Source organism: Electrona antarctica (genome assembly GCF_951216825.1).
Source record: "Electrona antarctica genome assembly, chromosome: 2".
Taxonomy (NCBI): domain Eukaryota; kingdom Metazoa; phylum Chordata; class Actinopteri; order Myctophiformes; family Myctophidae; genus Electrona; species Electrona antarctica.
The window spans coordinates 9,985,605-10,006,422 of NC_136807.1; the positions used below are offsets into that span (position 1 = coordinate 9,985,605).

Sequence of the window (20,818 nt, forward strand, 5' to 3'; positions counted from 1 at the left end):
TTCAATTCATCAAAACATAACAGGAAAAAATCATCATAGAGGAGGTAAAAAGGGAAAAAAACATATATGCTTAGTGAGGGGGGAAAGGGGTGGGTGCGGAATTACGATTTTACGGGGGCCAGTTTCTAATTGCACGTCCGTAGGTGCCCTTTGAGAGCAGTTTTGAAGGAGTCAAGGGATTCACATGTCTTAATGGCTGTTGGTAGGGCGTTCCACATTTTGGTGGCATATAGAGCAAAATGAATTTAGTCCCTTGTTTGTCCCGAATCTGGGTTGCACATGGTTTGTTGACCTCCCTCTGGTGTTGTGGGTGAAGTCCACACCTTGGTGGTGTAGCGAATCTTGTGGACCAGACCCATTGCAAGATGCTGTACTCTGTCGTCAACCCTAAGCCATTCCAGCCTGTCAAAGTGGGCAGGGGTGAGGTGGGTTCGGGGAGTGAGGCCTGGAGTAGTAGCCTGACCAGTTTGTTTTGGGGGCCTTAGAGGTGCTGTAGTACTAAGAGGTGCATGCATAGTCGAAGAAACCTTGTACGAGGGCTCGTTAGGGTCTTCAAGGTGTTTGTGTTGACCAGTGAGGAGATCCTGTATTTATTGTATAGGAATCCGTACCACAACAAGCCGCACACTTTGTGTTGTTTTCAGATCATAGTTGTCTTCTTCAGCAATGGTTCAGAGAACCTCAGACTTCAGAGTCAGACCATCCCATTTCTGCGTGTTTTTTTATTTTTTTATTTAGAGAGACAGGGTGCCCTCTTGGGTGGGGCTCACATACTGTAGTAGGCTAATTTTTACATCTCACACACTGTTTGATGATAGAAGACATATATTATTCAAGAATGTTATAGTAATACACACACACACACACACACACACACGCACACATACACACGCACGCACACACACACACGCGTTTATTTTGGAGGCAAATAGTGTAACGTCCGGTCGTGCTGTCGTCAGCTGTGGTTGTCATGACGCTGCTGGCTGTATGTGGCACTGCTGCGGGAAAACCCTCTTTGGAATGCGAGGCGGAGGGAACACAACAACGAGGTCAAGGGTCACACACACTGCAGGAATGCAACAGAGAAAAAAACAACTTGCACCACCCCCACACACACGGACACACACACACACACACGACGCCACGCAGAGAAATGCAGGGAAGAATTCCTAATAAGTCAATACTGTCCAACATTTGTTGCAGGTTTAGTGAATAACAAATAAAGAGCACAACTTGCGGTTTTGTGTACAGGTTTCAGGATTCAGCATTTAATGTCTTATTTGATCAGAAATGCACTGTATGTAGCCTACTGATGTACAATAACCTATTTTACACAGATTATTCATAAAGGCCAAATGTTATGTAAGATTGATATAATTGATAATGAAATAGCTCTATTAAAAGAATTGTAGCAAAACAATTGAGTGTGTCTGTTTTTTTTTGAATTATTATAATAACATGCAATTATTACAACACCAAAACAAATATATCCTTTAATAGTGTAAATGTAGGCTATTCATTTGTAACTGACTGAAAAATTGTAACCAATTGTGGATCAGGTACATTTAGGCTACAGTTAAATGTTAGCTACTATGCATCAAATTAATTAATTAGGTTTAGGTGGCATTTTATTTTTTGTATTTATTTATTTACAATAAAAGTTACATCGATATTCCCATTCCCAATCATAACTGTCTGGTGACTGGGGTCTCCCCTTCTTTCCACTGTGTCCAGCTCTTTAGTAAAAAATAATAGTTCAGGTCGGGATACAAATTCCATCCAATCATGAGTGACAGGCTGACAGCTATAGTAGGCCTACGATACAGGATAAACAATTGGAATTGATGTAACATGCAAATGCAAATGTAGCAGACAAAATCAAAATTGGAACCCTATAAAATTGAAGCTGAAAAATTGGTTCTCTTTCCTATTTGGATGAAATTGGTGACCCACCTGAAAATGTATTTTCATAGGCTACTGAATAAACACTGTAGCAATAGTTACTATCAGACTATCTTTAACTAAAAACAAAAACGGTTTTGTTAAAAAAAACATATTTAAAGTCAAGTTCAAGTTTATAATATGCCTACATACAAAACAGCAGCCATTATTAATGTTATTCAGGTTCAATTTTTTTGGTATATCTTCTTGCTAAAGACATTTGTTTTTTCACTCATAGATTGAGACTTAATGTAAGGTAGATCATTTGTCTGGGATTCATATGAACTGGGGGTTCCTGAAATAAAACAGAGGTCTGATCCAGTCCACCAGTAGCCTTTGCCTTCTGTAACATGCCTTCTGTGCAAAAGTTTGTCAAAAGTGCTGTGCGTGACGTCACACTCCCACAATGCATGCGCTCTACAACTCCAACGCCGCGCCGAAGAGTCCAGGCCCAGAATGTAATAAAATGTATAAAAAATTAGAAAAAATATTGAGGTGAATATCAAAGGGAAAATAATCAGTACAAACACCGTAGACTGCCTCGAGGTAAGTTTTTAACCACGTTTTGGAATGTAATGCACTATACAATACTGCTTAAACTTGATCCAAAAAATGACCCGTGCCGACTTGTGTAAACTCGGTGACATAAACTTGCTGAATCGTTTTTATCTTTTGTGCATTCGTAACCAGAGCCGATCTGGATACTTTGTAAACATAATTTGAGAACTGGCTTCATCGTCGTCGGATTTGTAATAGGAAAAGTGCATTTGAGTCGTTCACTCTTGAATGTATCTTTTACCTCGTGAATGCAGGCTAGCTTACATCACTTTAGCCGGCGATAATCAGGTGGAATAGACTAGACCACGTTCAGTGTTCACACACTCTACAAGTGTCCATATTAGCCTACCTTCTTCTATGGGTTTTATTATCGCTTCATTCAAATAGAAGAACGCGATGAAATTACGATCAGACGGCAATTAGCATGTTATTACAGCTTTGCATTTTATTATGTTTTTTTTAAACCGTGCTGCCTCATCTGATCCCACAGTGATTTTGATATATTTCGGAATTAATAAATTGACCAAACGACGTAAGTTTGCATGTTTAAGTTGCTTATAGCACCTTAAATAAAAAAGAATAATTTAAAAAATCGAGAGCATCATGCTTCATATTTGAGCTAAGATGCTGCAACCCACAAGATGGCAGTGATAGCATTTCGTCATTAAGTCATAGAGCATGGAATGATTCAGAGGAAGATGTATTATTGTATATTAGGCTAATAATACATATCGTTAATGTATTATGGTAGAATTAGTGATAAAATTGGGGGCGACAGTGGCCAGAATACAGAATTTATGGAGAAGAAATAGGCTAACTCAATATCGTATAGCCATGAGACCAGTAAAGTTCTATCCTTAAATCTTTACCACATCTCCCTTATTATCTTTTTTGTGCTTTCAAGTAGGCTACCTTGCATTAGCCTATAGTAGCCTAAATATACACCCTGTAGGAAATAATCTAGTTGGTATTCAATAGCTTGATTTCACAGTGGGGTGTTGAAATACAGTCACATGTAAATTGTATAAGGAACACTTAACCTACTTAAATCTTCAAAATATTGTATTCATTATGTAGAGAATTCCATTACAGCTATTCAATTTCCCACTTATATGTAGGCCTAGTTTTGTTGCTGGATTCCCTGCAACACACAAGGAAATGCAAGTTCATCAATTATAGCTGTCCTTCACACGGCCCTGAGCGTGCTCAGTCATTATTCATGTTACTTGGTTTCTGTGAAAACTTTCGACATCTAGCTACCTAAGTTAAATGTGCTCATCTGCTTGCTACTTATATTTGATATCCATTTTTGCAACATGTAATACAGTACAATTTCATCAAGTTTCTATTTGTTTGATGATTTATTTTTTCACAATCTCCTATTATTTATACCCCTAACAGAATCGTGTTAACATTAGTTTGAACCACTTAACCAGTCCAGTGTAGAGTAAAGAACATTTATTAATGTAAAATAATGTTATCTTATGCAGATTGTAATTCAGTTCATTAACCACCCCATTATTTAGTCTTGTGCGGCTTCCCTGAAAAAGTTAAGTATGTGAGTATGTACAGTATACATGTATATGAAAATAAAATACACATACTCCACAGCTTCCAATCCTTGGCTCATCATATGGCATAACAATGTAAACGTTTGAAATATTGGTAGATACTGTATAAATAACCTGTATGTGCCAAATGTATCCATACCATAATATAATTGGACTCTGACGATACCGGTACATCAACTTTATAACATAATTACTCAAACAAGCAATGTTTATTCAAATTCCTGAGCAACTAATTGTGTCTTTTCTGAGTAAAACAGCTTGAAATAGTCTGTTTATTAAAATACATTATCTATAAGTCCTGAAGTTTTACAATAACAGCAAACAGCAGATAGACAGTTCTTGTACGCTTTACCAACAGACAATAACTCTGTCACGGCTCACGCTACTAAAGACGCACAGCTCCCCAACATGACTTGAAAGCAGAGTTCTGTTTCAAATTAACATACATGATGCAAGACCGAAAAGAGTGGTGGCGTTTTGGACATCCGGATTGGGTCTCTTGTGAAAAGATCTCTTATGTCTCTCAAAGGTGATACAGATACAGATTCAATGTATAAGCACACGTGCATGTAGTAAAACTGTAAGAATACTACTAGCAAACACGCACTGTTGTGTTTTAAAACCTGGCTGACTTGGAAGTTCAGGTAGTTCCAGGTAGCTCAGGGTTAAAGTCTCTGAGGTTGGTCACAGTGTGCCTGTTCAGCAGGGAGTAAAACTAGGTCGGATAGCATGTTCCTCTGCATCCGTTACATCCTTCTGGTGAAACATCCCACGTCTCAAAGAAGCAGTTTGCGACTTCACTTCGGAGGAGACACATGCTTGTGTAGTGTGTACAGTCCCTCCCAACTGTAGGATGACTACGAGTGTGTGCAGGGGGAAATATGGGAATTGGCATGACAACTAAATTGGGAGAAAAAGGGAAGGAAAACAAGCTTGGGGATAAAAGGACATTTAATCGATTTCAATTGTTCATCTTAGGAGACTTTCTTATCTTTACTCATGGTTCCCACTGTAGATTTTTCTTTTTTTTGTAGATGTTTCTTAATGATAATGAAACAAAAAATACATTTTGTTCTTCTTTATTGTGTTTACAGGACTGTAAAAATGCAAGAGAGCCTCTGCAATTTAGCTGCTGCTGCAATTCTGGAGTTTTTGGCTGGCTGAACGCTGCAATAAACTTCTGGGCCTAAACAAGAGCTCTTTTCAGGAAACACACTTGCACACACACACACACACACACACACACACACACACACACACACACACACACACACACACACACACACACACACACACACACACACACACACACACACACACACACACACACACACACACACACACACAGAAACAGTCAGAGCTGCTGAGTGTGTCTGACTCCTCATCACCCTAGCCCTTTTGGGGTTGCTATGGCAGCTGTTGCCACAGAAACCAAGCGCCGGACACAAGCTCGCCCTACCAAGGAAGGACAGACCGCCAGTCATCACCGTAAGAGACCATCGGACACCCAACAAACAGCACTTAACATTCATCACACCACTCTGAATGAACAAGGCAACCAGAGGTCTTCAGTCTGATGCTCAGCTCCTTGGAATAACCCCATGAGTCTTGTCTGTGTCTGGTCAGGCTCCGGGCCAGAGTCCCTGTGCATAAGAACAGCTGTCCCATCTGCTAGAAGATGTTCCAACAGCAGGACCATCTGAAGAGCCAGCTGCAGGAGAGCCAGCAGGCCAGCAGGCAGCTCTTCCAGTGTCAGGAGTGCGGAAAGCAGTACAGCACCCAGCTGGGCTACAGGCGGCACCTGGTGGCGGCACACAGCCCCGCGCCCGGCCTGCCGTGCCCGGAGGGAGCCGCCTCTCTGCTGGAGCACCTGGGCAGCCACAACGACAGGCCCCCGCCGTCGGAGGGCAACAACGCAAGCGCTGGCACGCCAGTGCGGGAGAGGAAGTACTCGTGCGAGCGCTGCGACCGCCGCTTCTACACCCGCAAGGACGTGCGCCGCCACGCCGTGGTGCACACGGGCCGCCGGGACTTCCTGTGCCCGCGCTGCGCGCAGCGCTTTGGCCGCAGAGACCACCTGACGCGCCACCTGAAGAAGAGCCACGCCCAGGAGACGGGTCTGACGGCCGCTGGCACCGGCACGCCGGCGGCCACCCCTGCCCCGGCGACCCCGTGTACCGTGAAGGAGGAGCCGAGTCCTGTGACCTGCGACCTGGTCTCGGCCTCCAAGGAGCCCCCCGAGGCCTTCTCCATGGACATGTACAACTCCTACCCCACCATGGCCAACCCCATCCCCGGGCTCGGCCACCACCACGGCCTCATGCAGGGCTCCCTGTCCACGACCATGGGCGTGGCTCGTCACATGCCGCCCCCCTCCCCCCACCCCCACCACCACCACCTGCAGTCGTCAGCGGTGGCGGCGCAGCAGCAACAGCAGCAGCCGGCGTACGGCAACATGCCCAGGTACCAACACGGATCTACCTCATACCCCCGTGCCGACGTGGAGAGCTTCCTCCTGGACCTGCAGAGCGGCCTGCCCCCCCACCTGAGCGCCGCCGCCTCCTGCACCTCCTCCGCCGTCTCCCCTCCCCAGAGGGAGGCTCTGCCGGAGACGCCCGGAGTGCCGGGGGCCGGGGACCCCCACCTGCTGTCCAGGAGCCCTGCCCTCTCCTCCGCCGAGCTCTCCTGCGCTGCTAACATGGACCTGGGCCCGCTGCTGGGCTTCCTGCCCTTTGGCCTGCCGCCCTACAGTGCCCACATGGGGATGGGCGGGCTGGTGATGGGCTATCCGTCTACCTCCAACTCGGCCACTTCCTCCCCATCCTCTTCCGCTGGCCTGTCCTCCCAGGCCCCGGGGCCCTTCGCCCTCCTTCAGTCTCCCCAGGCTCACGTACCCCAGGGCCCCGGAGCCCACAACCACAACCAGCTACCTCAGGGGTACAGCAGTCCTACAATGAGCACTTCCAGCTCCCTACCTCGCTACTACCAGGCCTTTCAACAGTGAAGAAACACTGCTCCCCTGTCCTTAGGGGACACCGCAAAAGTTGTCACCATGGAAACTTAAACTGGCATGGGTAGAGCAGCTCTGGTAATGGACAAATGCTGGCCTCCCATGTGCTCGCGCATTGTTTTTTTTGTTTTTTTGAAAAGGGTAAAAATGGGAATGATATCTCCGCATGAGCCTCCTGGTTTAAAAGAAGAAGAAAAAAGAAACAACAAAAAGAAATGTGCTAATTTAGCTAATTATGCTAATCTTGGATATCTTTTGTTGAACACAACAAATCACCTCATCAGTATTACCTCATAGTTTTTTTTTTTTTTAAGGAAGCTTGAAAGAGGGAAGAAAATTTAGATGATCTCAATGCAACCAAAATTGAGTACTTCTTTCGGATAAAAACCTGTTACAAACAGTGGTTGCACTTAATAAAAAGAGAGTGGACACAGGTGCAGCACAAAACCCAGTGAATTTTACGGCTTGAGGATAGTTCTTTATGGGAAAACCTACATTATTCAAAACAATCATTTTTCAAGTTTCACTCATGAGTAAGAGGATGCTTTCATACTGCAGCAGATGGTAAAGACATTCACTGATCATTTGGCATTTCGAAGTTGGATCTCAGGTAATTGAAATGCTTTAGAGATGAGCAGGGCTACAAATTTGAACCCGTAATGAAATCCATGGAATAATCCGTATCCGTAGCAATTTTGCCTTTAAAATGCAAAGAATGCTTTTAAATGCCTTATTCTAATTTACTGGCAGTAATTGCTGTAAATGTAATCCCAAGACCTACAACTGCCAGTAACTACCCCAGGTTACATAAGTGATTGATTTTCCAATTGCACCAGCAGATGGATAGATGAACCAATTATCTAAAGTATATATGAGCCAGTTATGAATCAATTGTCTACGACCTTCACCGCTTCAGGTGATGAGAAATGGATTATAATTAATAACCTCAATAATATCACAGTGAAATGCCTTCAAATAGCAATTCAAGCAATTTTTTGCTTGTTACTTTCGCTATCTGATTGCTGTTTGAGTAATGTTAATTGTAAAACGTATTTACATATTTTAATTAAGCACAGAAATGTTATTGTAAACCATGTAATCCATCACTTCCCAACCATGCTAACCATTCAGCTGAGCAAGTGATGGATCTCACATGTAATGCCCAATAGTTTGACCTGTATTGCTGCTAAAAAGCATTGGAGATTCGAGATTGAACAGTGTCACTGGACACTGAGCAAGCTTTGAGCTCTACAACCATTTCACTGTTACGTTTAGCATCCATTCCCGCAAGTTTTAGGCTCTTGTTTGATTTTATAGTTTCTAATATAATGTTGACCGAGCACTGTGCCTTCTCTTTTTGACTTTGCCTTTGGCATTTTTCACCTTTCTTTTTTGCAAAAGAGACGAGACGAGGCAAAGTCAAAAGTAGGAAGCGTTTTAGGGAATGTCTGATGAGATTCAAGCCAGATGTGCTTGTGTCACTCACTGCAACATAGGATGAATAAAGTTACTCAACAGTGTACCAAATGTGCTCCCCAGACTTCTGGGATCACATCTCTCCATTTAGCAAAACACGTTTTGCCTGGCACCTGCTTCCACAAACAGGTCGCCCCTTCAACTCGACTCACATAGTGGCATATCATATTTTATATAACCACAATGAAATGTGACCATCTCTTTGACTGTTGAAGTTATCTTGGAGAGAAGATGTTTAGAGGGATTGTTACTGAAAGGGTTGGTTTCACTCTTCTGCCTTAACGTTTGCTGTATTACAAAGGACTTTACCTCACTAGCATTGTTCCAATCCTTGATGTGTTGCACCATTGTCTTAAAATGCTACTGTTGTGCCTCTCTAAGAGTGTCTAATCTCGACTGGGTTTAAGCACTTATGACATTATGGAAAAAAGAAAAAAGGATGATCTCTTGAAATGTTATGTACCTCAACAAACATGCAGAACTGTTATATTTTATGTGTATTTGCTTCTAGTTATTTTTGGTTATTTGTGCCATTAGATTGAAACTATAATGGTAGGTTTTATGAATCTAAACTCTATTTTTATCTAGTGACAGACAGCGACATAATTCATTCAAACTTTGCTACCTCTCATAATTTTTCTCCTGCAAAACAAAATCATCATTGTTTTAACATGTAAGTTGAGTGGTTTAGACTTGGATGCGATAATGTGTTGAGTTTTCAACTATGGTGTATACATTATAGCCGTGTATCTTTGACACATCTAGTTTACCCATGCCTTTGATGATGATTTTTTTCTACTTGTTGACTACCTCAGAGAAGAGCGACAGGTTACTCTCCACTTGACTACAGAGAACATGTCTATAGTTCTATTTTTGTCAGTGAACAAACGCACACTTTGTAGCTTCATAGTTTTATATTGAGGTTAGCTTAGAGCAAAATGATTTCTAGCACAAGAAGTAACATACTGTGTTCCCTGGGGAACCATTGTTTTTGCGTTTGTTGTAATCTCATTGTTTTACTTTGACTTGTTCAATCTGGAATGTTTCATACATTTAAATCTGGATATGGAATCTGAAGTAAGCCTGTTAAGCTTTAAATGTACTCACGCGACAGTGTCACTTTGTAAGCAACACCATTTCTTCCCAATTTGTGATTTTAGTGATGGGCGAAATATAGTGTGTACAATTGAAAATAATTGTACCGTCAGCATTAATTTATCGCTTCTGATAGCCAAACCGGATTAAAGATAGCTGGATTTAAACTCATAATAAACAGCTCTTATATCAACACAATTCCACAGAAAAAAGGCTGCCTCTAATACACACCAGAGACATTGCTGAGTGCATCAATCCCTGATAACCGATTAATATTAAAGCTGAACATTGGCTGTCAGATAAACAACAAGGTTGTAATACCAGCCGTGGATTCCAGATTGAACACATCGTAAAACATTATCAAGGCAGCGCAGATAGGATGCCAGGCTAATTAATGTACCCACCATCTTACCGAATGATAATTTGTTACAATTGGTTGCATCACCTGCATTCAAGTTGGCTCTGAGAACCACTACAATGCAGGTATGACCACTTTTAACTTTGTTCGATTAGAGCAATTTTGCTTTAGGTGTTTGTATTATCACCCAATAGACTAGAGAAAGATGAAAAGAAAGAATAAACAGCTCTTATATTTTCTAATTGTCAGAAAATAAAGCAATAAATCATTCTTTAGATTTCTATTTGTGCTTGTGTTTTTGTTACAGTGCTATTTAAATCTTCCACTAAGTCGAAGCAATGGAGAATGTTTTTTTGATCGATTGAATACTTTATTAACAGTTTGCAAAAAAAAAGCACATAGGTACAGATTTATACAAAAGGATGCTAAAAGGATAACCCAAAAAGGCCTATGGCATATTTGCAGGAGTGTATTTGTTGGTTTGAACACTTCTCAACTAGAATTTGATATACTGCAGTGTGTGTAGCACTGGTTGACATTACATTTTAACAAATTATATTTGCGTATTTAGCAACACACACACACACATACCATGCCTTCATCCATCCTTGTGGGTTGAAGAAGTTACATGTGACATCATGACGTCTGTGAAAAGGTTAAATGTGTCCAAACTCCAAAGCAGTAAGTGACCATGTAAAAGACATGCATTATCATTATCTCCACTTGGGGGCAGACTGAGCCCAGAAAACACTATTTTTATTAGAACAAGTAGACCTATATGTTTTGTTTTTTGATTGATTGAAGTATTTATTAACAGTTTGCAGAATTACAGTACATTTCAAGCACAACTCAATACAAAAACTCAACTGTGAGTGGACGACACCATAACATAAAGCATTACACTTTGTTTACAAGAGGGTCCACCTTGTTCAATTCATCATAACATTTAGAGACGTACAAATATACACTTCTATATAGCCAAAAACAGGAAAACGTCATAGAGGGGGTAATAAGGGAAAAATGTGGCCAGCACAATGACGTTCAAAACATGATCTGGGAGGTGTGGCTGTTACTCTATTATAGAGCAGTGGTTCTCAAAGGGTCCAGGAGCCCCTATAGGGGCCCTTGAGGGGTTGCAGGGAGTACCCACCAGCTAGAAATGAACCCAATGAGAGTTCATATGTATAGGAAAGACTATTCAGATAAAAGGTTTCACTCTCCACTGTTATCTCTATACAGTATCAAGACAGTTGTAGAATTCTGTACTAATCTAAACTAACAAAAAACAAAAATCTTCCCCAATCTTGGGGGTTCTCTCAAATGGGAGTTCATATCAATTTGTCAGTCATGATGTTTAAGAACCACTATATAATCTAGCTTTTGTTAACAGTTATCCCACATGTAATTACAGTCATTGTACCTGTAAGTGTGAGACTCAAGATGCACTATCAATAGTAAAAATGTATCCCAAAGTTACCATAGTAGTGGAGTTTTGGTTTGTGTAGACTCCAACATATCAAGTTGCTAGTTGAGTCAAAAAGGAACCGAAAAAGCTGCAATATCTGATTCATGAAAATGCCGCCATGTATTGCATAGAAGTTGCAAATTATTTAATTGTGAGCTCTAACAAACAGTTTCAAGGTTGTTGTTTGTGGGGTCACGGGTACAGGCTGAATGTAGGCTAGCCTAGATACTCACTGAAAGCGTGTGTTGTGAGCTTGTAAATCTGCTATTTTCTGTACTACGAGTAGAGTAGAGCGCTTTAGATTCCCATAGATGTGAGAGAGCCTGAGCTGCTGATCTTCTTCAGTCTGTTGGCTGCTGCTATAGCAATGTAGTTTTTCTGCCAAAATAAAACACACAACAAACACACACAAGTGTTCTTATTTTCGAGGCTGATCCCGTAATGTGTCTGTTAGGGTTAGATGCACACGACAAAATCTATGAAAGTCTAAAACTGGAACTTATAGTTAGATCATAGATGTACACACCAGATTGTTCTGTGCAAAAAAACTTTCTGTAATTATACTAAAATAAGCAACAGACAACATGGCCACATGTTCATTATGATGTATCGAAACGAAATGCATCATAACATAAATTATATAATATTTGTATTTACAAGTATTGGCATCAACTTATCAATCAATTAACATCAATGAATGTGTGTAAGAATGCAAACTGACCTTCCATAGCCTCTTGGCCATGTACTTCTTGAGCAGGACCTGGGATTTGAGCACTATGTTATTGTGTTTCGCCTTCTCTGAGATGTTGTTGAGCCAAGGATGCTTGAGACACTGAGCTGCACTCAATCGGCCTCTGAATAAAACAGTGGATCGGATGGAGAACATTATTTTAAGGAATCCATGCTTTGTTAGAGACAGAAAGTAGGGGCTAAAAGGGAAACACATCACAGGTCAAGAGAAAGACTTGAATGAAGAGAGTTGAATGCAGAGCACAGAAGAATCCTGACTGCTTAACGTTAAGGTTGATAATGTCAGAATTCGGATCTAGGATTGATAGTATGAGACCATGTCACTGAGAATGAAATATACTGTTTTTGCATTTGTTTAATCCAAGACCATACAAACTATGTAGATTAGCAATGAAATGGGCCCATGCTATGTGAAACTCTGCAACCCTGACCACATTGAACAATAGAACGCCCAGTAGTTAAGCAGGGAAGATATTGCACTTTGAGATTCAGGCAGTACGAATTGTCAACCAGTACCACAGTACTGCGTCTACATTTCTCAACCACTGCAGATAAAAGGTTCTGGATTGCAGCTTCAGTCCATATCTAAGATGAATATTCATCGAAAATAGCACAGTAGAACATTTCTCAGATGATGATGTTGTTTTTTAAGTCAATGCAAGCAGAATTAGAAAGCTGAGTCTCACCCCTTCTCTCTGATCAGTAAATTGGCGATGAAGTCCTTGGCTTCTGCAGACACATGTTCAAAGGCCTCCTCGTCAAAATACCAGTTGACAGCCAGCACGTTACTCAGTGTCTGGCTGTCATCGTCACCCAGGAAAGGTGACATTCCACTCACCCTGTAAAAGCAACAAGGGCAATAACACCAACACATTATTATTGTTTTACACATCTCATTGCCTATACTGTCAATTATTACATACATACGTACATATTTATTATCTCCGCCAGGTCGGAATGGCAGAGGATTCTGTTTTCATGGTGGTGCTATGACAAGCAGTATCACGTTTTGGCCTATGCTGTAACTCTTGAAGTGTAGGTCGTACGTACCAACACAATCGCATGTTGAAGGGACTGTACAGAGTGTACCTCCAAAGCCATGTTCACTTCTGCCCATAGCCACACCACAAATGTGAACAGTCTGTCATACAAACTATATTTCCCCCGCAGCTTCCTCATGTCCTGAGGGCGGCACCCACCCCACCGCGACTGGCAATCTGGCCTGGCGGAGAGCCATGCTCTGAGGAGTGCACTTTTCCAGTTTATATCATATTCCTTACTTCTGTAATAACCTCTCTTATGTTGTGGAATAAATTAAGTTAATCATATAGTCTTTTCATTTTCATGGCAGATGTACATTTATGTGATTTCAGAACTTTGACACTGTGAAACTGTCCCAACTTAGAGAGGACTTACAGCATGTATGTGACCACCCCAAGGGTCCACATGTCTGTGGGAAAGCTGACAAAGTCAAAGTTCACCACCTCAGGGGCCAGAAACTCTGGAGTTCCGAAGTTGACTCGCAGCTTCTCCCGTGGTTTGTATCTGACAATCAAAACAAGACAAATGTGCACAAGATTCAGACACTTATCCATGTGCGGGCAACTGTAGAATTAGCTTAAAATGCCTCATTTTTAAATAACCATTATCAAGGTGTTAATATGATTAATATCACAACACCTTAGATGGAACAAATAATCAATGCCGTTGTCATTTACATTCTTCAGTTGAACAGCTTTCAGCACAGCTTAATACTGCACATACTCAAACTTATTTTGGGCCATGAGTTGGATCGATCGAAATGTGACTTTATGAGGGCCTTTTGTCTGTGCAAGTGTGCATGTGTGTGTGCACGATTTGGAGCTCATGCATCTAGTCTTACCTTCTGGCCAGTCCAAAGTCAATAATCTTCACCTGATGACCAGTGTGGTTCACACATAAGATGTTTTCTGGCTAGAAATCATGGAACACCACAAACCCAATTGGAAAGAAATCTGACCACAATATCAACTAGTTTACTCTGATATGACAAGTCACTGCAATTAAGTAAACAAGACATCATAGAAATAGAAAACAGAGAGACAGCATGTATAAAGAAACTATCAGCTATTACACAGGTATTATTATGTGTTGCTGTTGATCACAATTATACTTTGGATTATATATTCTGGCTATAGTGAACAAATTAACTCAATTGGATTAATCCCTGTGGAATTACTTATTTTTACAGGTTTGACAGGGAGGCACAACGCATTTCAATGACTCAAACTCTAAAGTTCCCAAACTATCACGTATGACTGCCTGACCTTGAGATCCAAGTGAAGGACATACATCTGATGCATGTAGTGGAGACCTTCACAGATCTGCTTCACAAACACCATGGCATCCACCTCTATCAGCGGGGTGCTCTCATCTACGATCCTGTCGAACAGCTCGCCTCCCTCCACACTGACACATAGCAGAGACATACAGTACAGTACAGTACACACACATGCCTGATCAAGACATAACTGCCATTGCAACACTTCTAATACTAAACCTAACCATTCATACTTTATTGTGTCGCACAGCAATTTGTTTTGCCTTTAATGACATGCCCAAAATAGGGACGACTGGGGTACTGTCTAAGCTGGTAAAATGGGGGGGGGGGGGGGGGGCGGAGCAGAGAAGTGATTAGCTGGACACAGTGGGGCGGAATGCAGTAGAATAGGAATGGAGGTAGGAGTCCTACTATTCCAGGATGAGAACCACTTGGTTTCTGCTCTCAAAGGCCTCATACAGCTGGAGGATGTTGGCGTGACTCAGCTGGTTCATCACCTGCACCTCATTCAGGGCCATCTCCTGTTGGACAGAGATGCACACTCTCAACAACTCAACAACTTTCTTTGGAGGTATGTCATTTTCACTGTCACTAAACTATCAATCTATCGACACTGTAAATGCTCGATTTCTACACTCCATATACGTACCAATTTCAATCTATCTATTGTATACAGTGTGTGTCTGTCAGTCAGTCAGTCAGTCTGTCGCATGCCAGATTGTACCTTTTCTTTGGCGTTGCAGGTATTAATGACCTTAGCAGCCAGCCTCAGTTCAGATGACCTTTCTGTGCACCGATGAACCTTTCCGAAGCGTCCGCTGGTGAAAACACATGCAACATGTCACACTCACACTCTCACAGTGAGTGATGTACAGAACAAGATAACTCTGAGAGTGTTTCCCTCCTTTTACCTGGTGTATACACTAACTACATGAGCCACCAAGGTGTTGCCTGAATGGGGGCGTTTACAACTGTTGTGTGTTTGGTCTGTATAGGATCAGAAAATTACAAATATTTCTCACCCTCCCAGGACCTCTCGGGTGTGAACGTTGAAGAGGTCTGATGCTGGATTAGAGCTCAGAGAGACAAAGCGATGGAGGAACGGAGCTGGCTGGGGAGGGACATCGTCTGGGAGGGCAGGGTAGAGTCAAGTCAAGTTGTTGTAATGTTACAGTGAAAAAAAGCTGTATAGAACTACCTTTGAGGAACCATACTGGTGTTCAGCCCATTGACTATGAATATACTTGACTATTTTCCAAAGCACACGGTGGTTTGTTTCATTCCATTCCCTTAATTTCCTTTCACAAAATTAAACATGCAAAGAAATGAAACTTGCTTGAGAACTAAATTCAAATATTGATGATTTAATGCCGTTTAGCCATAATTGAATTATTCAAGTACGTATGGGTACGTTTCAATGACTTGGGGAAATCTATTAGCCAAAATAAAGCCATTAATGGGAAAATGGTCTGTGTTCATCATGTCAGAGTTAAATGAACACCTCACTGTGTACCTATGATCTTGTGGTAGATTTGTGGAGAAGACACCGTTCTGGCTGTGTCTGATGATGTAGCAGGGATGACGTGGATCTGAATGCCACAGTCTGGACTAGGGCCGGGCCCCGGCCGCCTGGCCACAGCATGGCTGTTCCCATGAGCAGGGTGCATGGTGGGGACGACCATCTGTACTGGAGCCTGCAGGGGTCCGGCTCCCTGGAGCCTACAGCACCACACACATATCATTGGACTACCATCTGTACTGGAGCCTGCAGGGGTCCGGCTCCCTGGAGCCTACAGCACCACACACACATCATTGCTGGTCGGGTGGAAACCTTGCATGTCCAAAACGGTTAATTTTCAGGAAACGGTGGGAAAAAAAGTACCTTTGTTCCACTGGATCCAATGGAGTTCATTTTTATTTGTTATTAAAACTACACTACACACAAACACAAAGTAAATAAAATAGCCGATCTACAGCTTGAAGTTTTTTCTTTCTTTTTTGCTACTTCTGTGTGATACCTTACTTTTTACATACTACACCCCTAAGCACACCCATGCCTAAAACACTAAACTTATCCCCCGACCTATAGCGTAATCTTCCAACTGCACTAATATAAGGACATCATTAGGCTGACAGTACATTAAATAACACTACACCCCAACTATTTAATAAATCCCAAGCCCCAGCTCACGTAGCTTACACAAAGCATAACACTGAACATGTCAAGACGGACCCTAAAAGGTCCTGAAAGCATAAAAGCCTGGTCCTAATGGACATTTGAAACATATCAGGTCCTACCACACCATGTTATTACCTACCTACATACAGTAAATGGCTTTAGGTAACTAATATAATATTACTGTTATTGTTATTATTAATGTTATTATTGTCGATATAAAGGCACATATAAAGGCACATTTAGGTTCTGAAAGGTTTAGTTACACTGGTGTAGTCAAAATCCTCTATATTGTATTGATATTGATATTGTATTGAAAATCTAAATTGTATTGATGTACTCATTTGTGCAGGAGTTTTTCAATGCTTGAAATACTGTATTATGTAAAAAAAATATATAAAATAATAATAATTACAAAATGTGATGTGAGGGGCGCCACACTGAATTGACATGCATTTTCAAAAGCCTTGCATTGGAGGAGCTACATAGCAGCACCCCTAAAAACACATTTGGGTCATGATATGTGACATGGTACCATGAGTAAACCTTGAACCCATAGATTTTCATCTGCTGGGGCCAGGAATTAAGTACCACAAAAAATAAATGGTGCCACAAGATTTATCCTAATATTAAAACATGTTTGGCTGTGTGTGTGTGTGTGTGTGTGTGTGTGTGTGTGTGTGTGTGTGTGTGTGTGTGTGTGTGTGTGTGTGTGTGTGTGTGTGTGTGTGTGTGTGTGTGTGTGTGTGTGTGTGGACCTCTGAAGAGACTCTGGACAGCTGGAGACATGTCTGAGGGGGGAGGGACTCTCCGTGGTGACTATGGGGACAGCCAATCCACATGGCTTCTGTGGCACCTGTAATAAGGTCACCGTCTTGGCCGTTTTGATCGGGCCAGTCGTGCTCTGGCTCAGCTGGCCGCCGGCCACTGATTGGACAGCTGCTGCACCCTCCATCCTCTTGCCCGTCCCCGACTTTTCTTTCTGGCCTGAGGGCTCTGGCATTGATTGAACTTTGACCTCTTGGGATTTCGCACCAGGCATGCTGCGGACCCGTCCTCTGGCTCCTCCCTCCTCCTCCCCGTCGAAAGGAGCAGCGACAGTGGCTTGCTTGGGAGGCCGCTGCTCATGGACCTGTGGCTCACTGTGCCTGTCGCTCTGATTGGGAGGCTGTTGCTCATGGACCTGTGGCTCACTGTGCACGTCGCTCTGAAAACAGACATTTGAAATAAAATCACACCTGTGTGAAGTGACGGGCACTCTTATCATCATACTACATCATCTCATTACGGCCAATCACAATTTGCATTCATTGTCAATGGCATTTAATGTGTGTTTTTTTGTTTGCACAAACACTAACGGCCACGCTACACCAGTTTACCCCCGCGAGTGCGTTTAATTTAGGTCCAGTCTTATTTTAAAAAACGCACGCGCGGGCCGTGCGTTTAGGGTAAACACGCGAGAAAAGCCTGGTGTAGCGTGGCCGTCAAAGGTGGCCATTCATTGTCAATGGCATTCAATGTTTGTGTTAGGACAATGTTTGTGTTAGGACAATGTTTGTGTTTACACAAACCCTCAAAGCTGGACATAGGAAGTAAAAAAAAAACATCATAAGTAAGGTCAGGTCCTTCCATTTATAGTCGAGTGGCGAGGACCTCTGCCTCTGAACCCACGAGTACCCTGAGCTGGGTTGGGATTGAATACGAGGACCTCTGCCTCTGAACCCACGAGTACCCTGAGCTGGGTTGGGATTGAATACTGCCAATGTCTTTGTAGATCTACTATTTCCATTATTATTGGATTAGTGTTTCTTAATTTTTTGGGGAAAATTAACTTTTTATATATGTATTATTATTATTGTACTTTTGTAAGCAAATTTGACAGAGCAACTTTCTCTTGTAGTTAAGTGATATTTTGTCCACCATCGAACCCTTGTTTGAATAAATTACAATAAAATACCTTTTTAATAACTGATGTGCTCATTGTGTCTGGTGTGGCTTGCGTCACATCTGTTCCGCCCACACACTGCCGGCTGGGCCTTGCCATTGGCTGACCTTTCACCTCTTGGGAATTTCCACCAATCACCTGCACTCCAGGCATCATCACCTGACCTTTCATGGGAGCATTGTGGACAGCCTGCTGTCTGTTCATATCCTAGTGTTGGGGGGGGGGGGGGGGTCAGTAATATGAGATGGATAAAATAAAATGTCTACAAATACTAATGCTCACAATATGAAATGGCACTAAAGTGATGCATAACGTTCAGCATTTCAGCATTCACATGCTAGGCATTTAGCAAACTCTTATCCACTGTACCTTGTAGGCTTACAATAACAAAAACAATATTTATTACATCACTAACGAGTCTAGTCTACGATAGGTGCAATGTTCAAAAGGTATGCTTCATTTTTTTCCCTCCTGTTTTCATTTCATTGTAAAAGGCAGACAAACAGTGCCAGTGGTGTAATGCAGTGGTTTTCAACACTTTGCATATCAAGGCCCATTTTTTATTCAGCATTTGAGCCACGGACCACCGTTTGATGAGATTTAGGGCTCCATTTGCGTCACCGCTAAACCTCTTATCCCTAAACTTCTTTGCCTTTTTTACTATTTTGAAAAACATTGTTGAATAGTTCAACTAGCCAATCTACATTGGCACGTTGTGAGCTTGTAGACTGGCCATTGTAACTATTCAAAAATGTTTTGCAAAATAGTTACAAAAGGCAAAGAAGTTTAGGGATAAGGGGTTTAGCGGTGACGAAAATGGAGCCCTTATAGGCTCTCAGACCCAAAACGTAGAATATTTTGTTGTTGTTCGATAAGATTTTGCCCACAATATCATGCTGTATTGATGTGGTAGGAGAGACAACAGGCAAATGTTGATCAAAATAACAATTCTTCTACATTCTCTGATTGTGCCGACTTCTTGTAAATGAACTGATGTTTAACAATAATTTTACTCTTGAGAGTGTAAAATGAAACCAAATGGACCCATTTGGTTTCATTTTACACTCTCAAGAGTTAAAGATCTATAAAAGGGTCCATTTGGTTACCAGCTATCCATCATTTAGCTCTGGGGACCACCTGGTAACCCCTTCAAGGACCACTGGTGGTCCCCGGACCACTGGTTGAAAACCACTGGTGTAAAGTAACTACCGTAAGTACATTTACTTAAGTACTGTACTTAAGTAAAAGTTTGAGATATTTGTAGTTTACTTGAGTATTTCCAATTTCCAATACTTTTACTTCTACTCTACTATACATATCAGAGTCAAATATTGTACTTTTATTCAATTACATTAATTTGAAAACTTTAGTTACTACTATAGTTTTGATTATTATTACAAAACACATTCACCACTTCTACCCTATATACCTGTACACATTTCGGCCATTTGAAAATAGCCGATCTACAAGCTTGTCTGCTATTTTCAAAAGATTTTTTATACATGTGAAAACTTGCAATGGAACATTCTGCATAAATACATACTTTTACTTTTGGTACTTAAAGTAAAATTAAAGACATTTATAATTCCTGACTTTTACTTGTGCTTACTTAACCGATTTTGGGCGGGAACCCCTTTTGGTGTTTCAAGCATTCTGTTATACTTTAGCTATTGAAAAATAGCAGATCTACAAGCTCATAGCGCGCCACCGAGTGGCGCGCTATGAACTTGTAGGTCTGCTATTTTTGAAAAATCGTAAAAATGCGGCACAAATCTTTGAATAGGTATATATTCTTTCAGAGCGAACGTTTTTTTTATTTCGACGTCAGGCCTAAATTAAGTAAACAGAGTACTTTTTCCACCACTGCAGACAAACCTTTGCAGCCACCAATGTGTTAGGGGCCTTTTGTGCTGACGGATCAGCCGCTGGGTGAGGACGATCCACTGGTGTCCGTCCAACAATGGGCTTTTGGCCTTTTGGGTCTCTCTGCTCTTCACCACAACCAACTGAAAAGACACGCAAGACCACCTGTCCGTTATACTAACTAAACTAGGCATTAGATTAGTCAACAAACACATGATTGACCTTACCAGTTGTACCCCCATTGAGTTAAAAATGGATAAATTAACATAGACATCACATTTTACTGTGAT

General features: G+C 41.7%; 2 protein-coding genes across 2 annotated transcripts; one reads left to right on the top strand and one right to left on the bottom strand.

Annotated features, from left to right (window-relative positions):
- The first annotated feature begins 5,655 nt into the window (after nt 1–5,655).
- Nucleotides 5,656–10,290, top strand: LOC306942321 (zinc finger protein PLAGL2-like). The gene is made up of 2 exons (XM_079528159.1): nt 5,656–7,882; nt 7,947–10,290. The coding sequence occupies exon 1, from the start codon at nt 5,749–5,751 to the stop codon at nt 7,072–7,074; it is 1,326 nt and encodes a 441-aa protein (XP_079384285.1). The 5' UTR covers nt 5,656–5,748; the 3' UTR covers nt 7,075–7,882; nt 7,947–10,290.
- Nucleotides 10,291–11,771: 1,481 nt separating this feature from the next.
- On the bottom strand, nt 11,772–18,869 carry LOC306931912 (myosin light chain kinase 2, skeletal/cardiac muscle-like; the record flags this gene model as incomplete). Its single annotated transcript, XM_079513589.1, has 12 exons — nt 11,772–11,852; nt 12,196–12,328; nt 12,911–13,063; nt 13,641–13,769; nt 14,107–14,177; nt 14,531–14,672; nt 14,956–15,065; nt 15,269–15,362; nt 15,567–15,672; nt 16,058–16,263; nt 17,479–17,927; nt 18,678–18,869. The coding sequence occupies 12 exons, from the start codon at nt 18,867–18,869 to the stop codon at nt 11,772–11,774; spliced, it is 1,866 nt and encodes a 621-aa protein (XP_079369715.1).
- Nucleotides 18,870–20,818: the final 1,949 nt, after the last annotated feature.

Coding starts and splice junctions, on each gene's coding strand:
- LOC306942321 (XM_079528159.1), top strand. CDS start 5,749: ATGTTCCAACAGCAGGACCATCTGAAGAGCCAGCTGCAGGAGAGCCAG.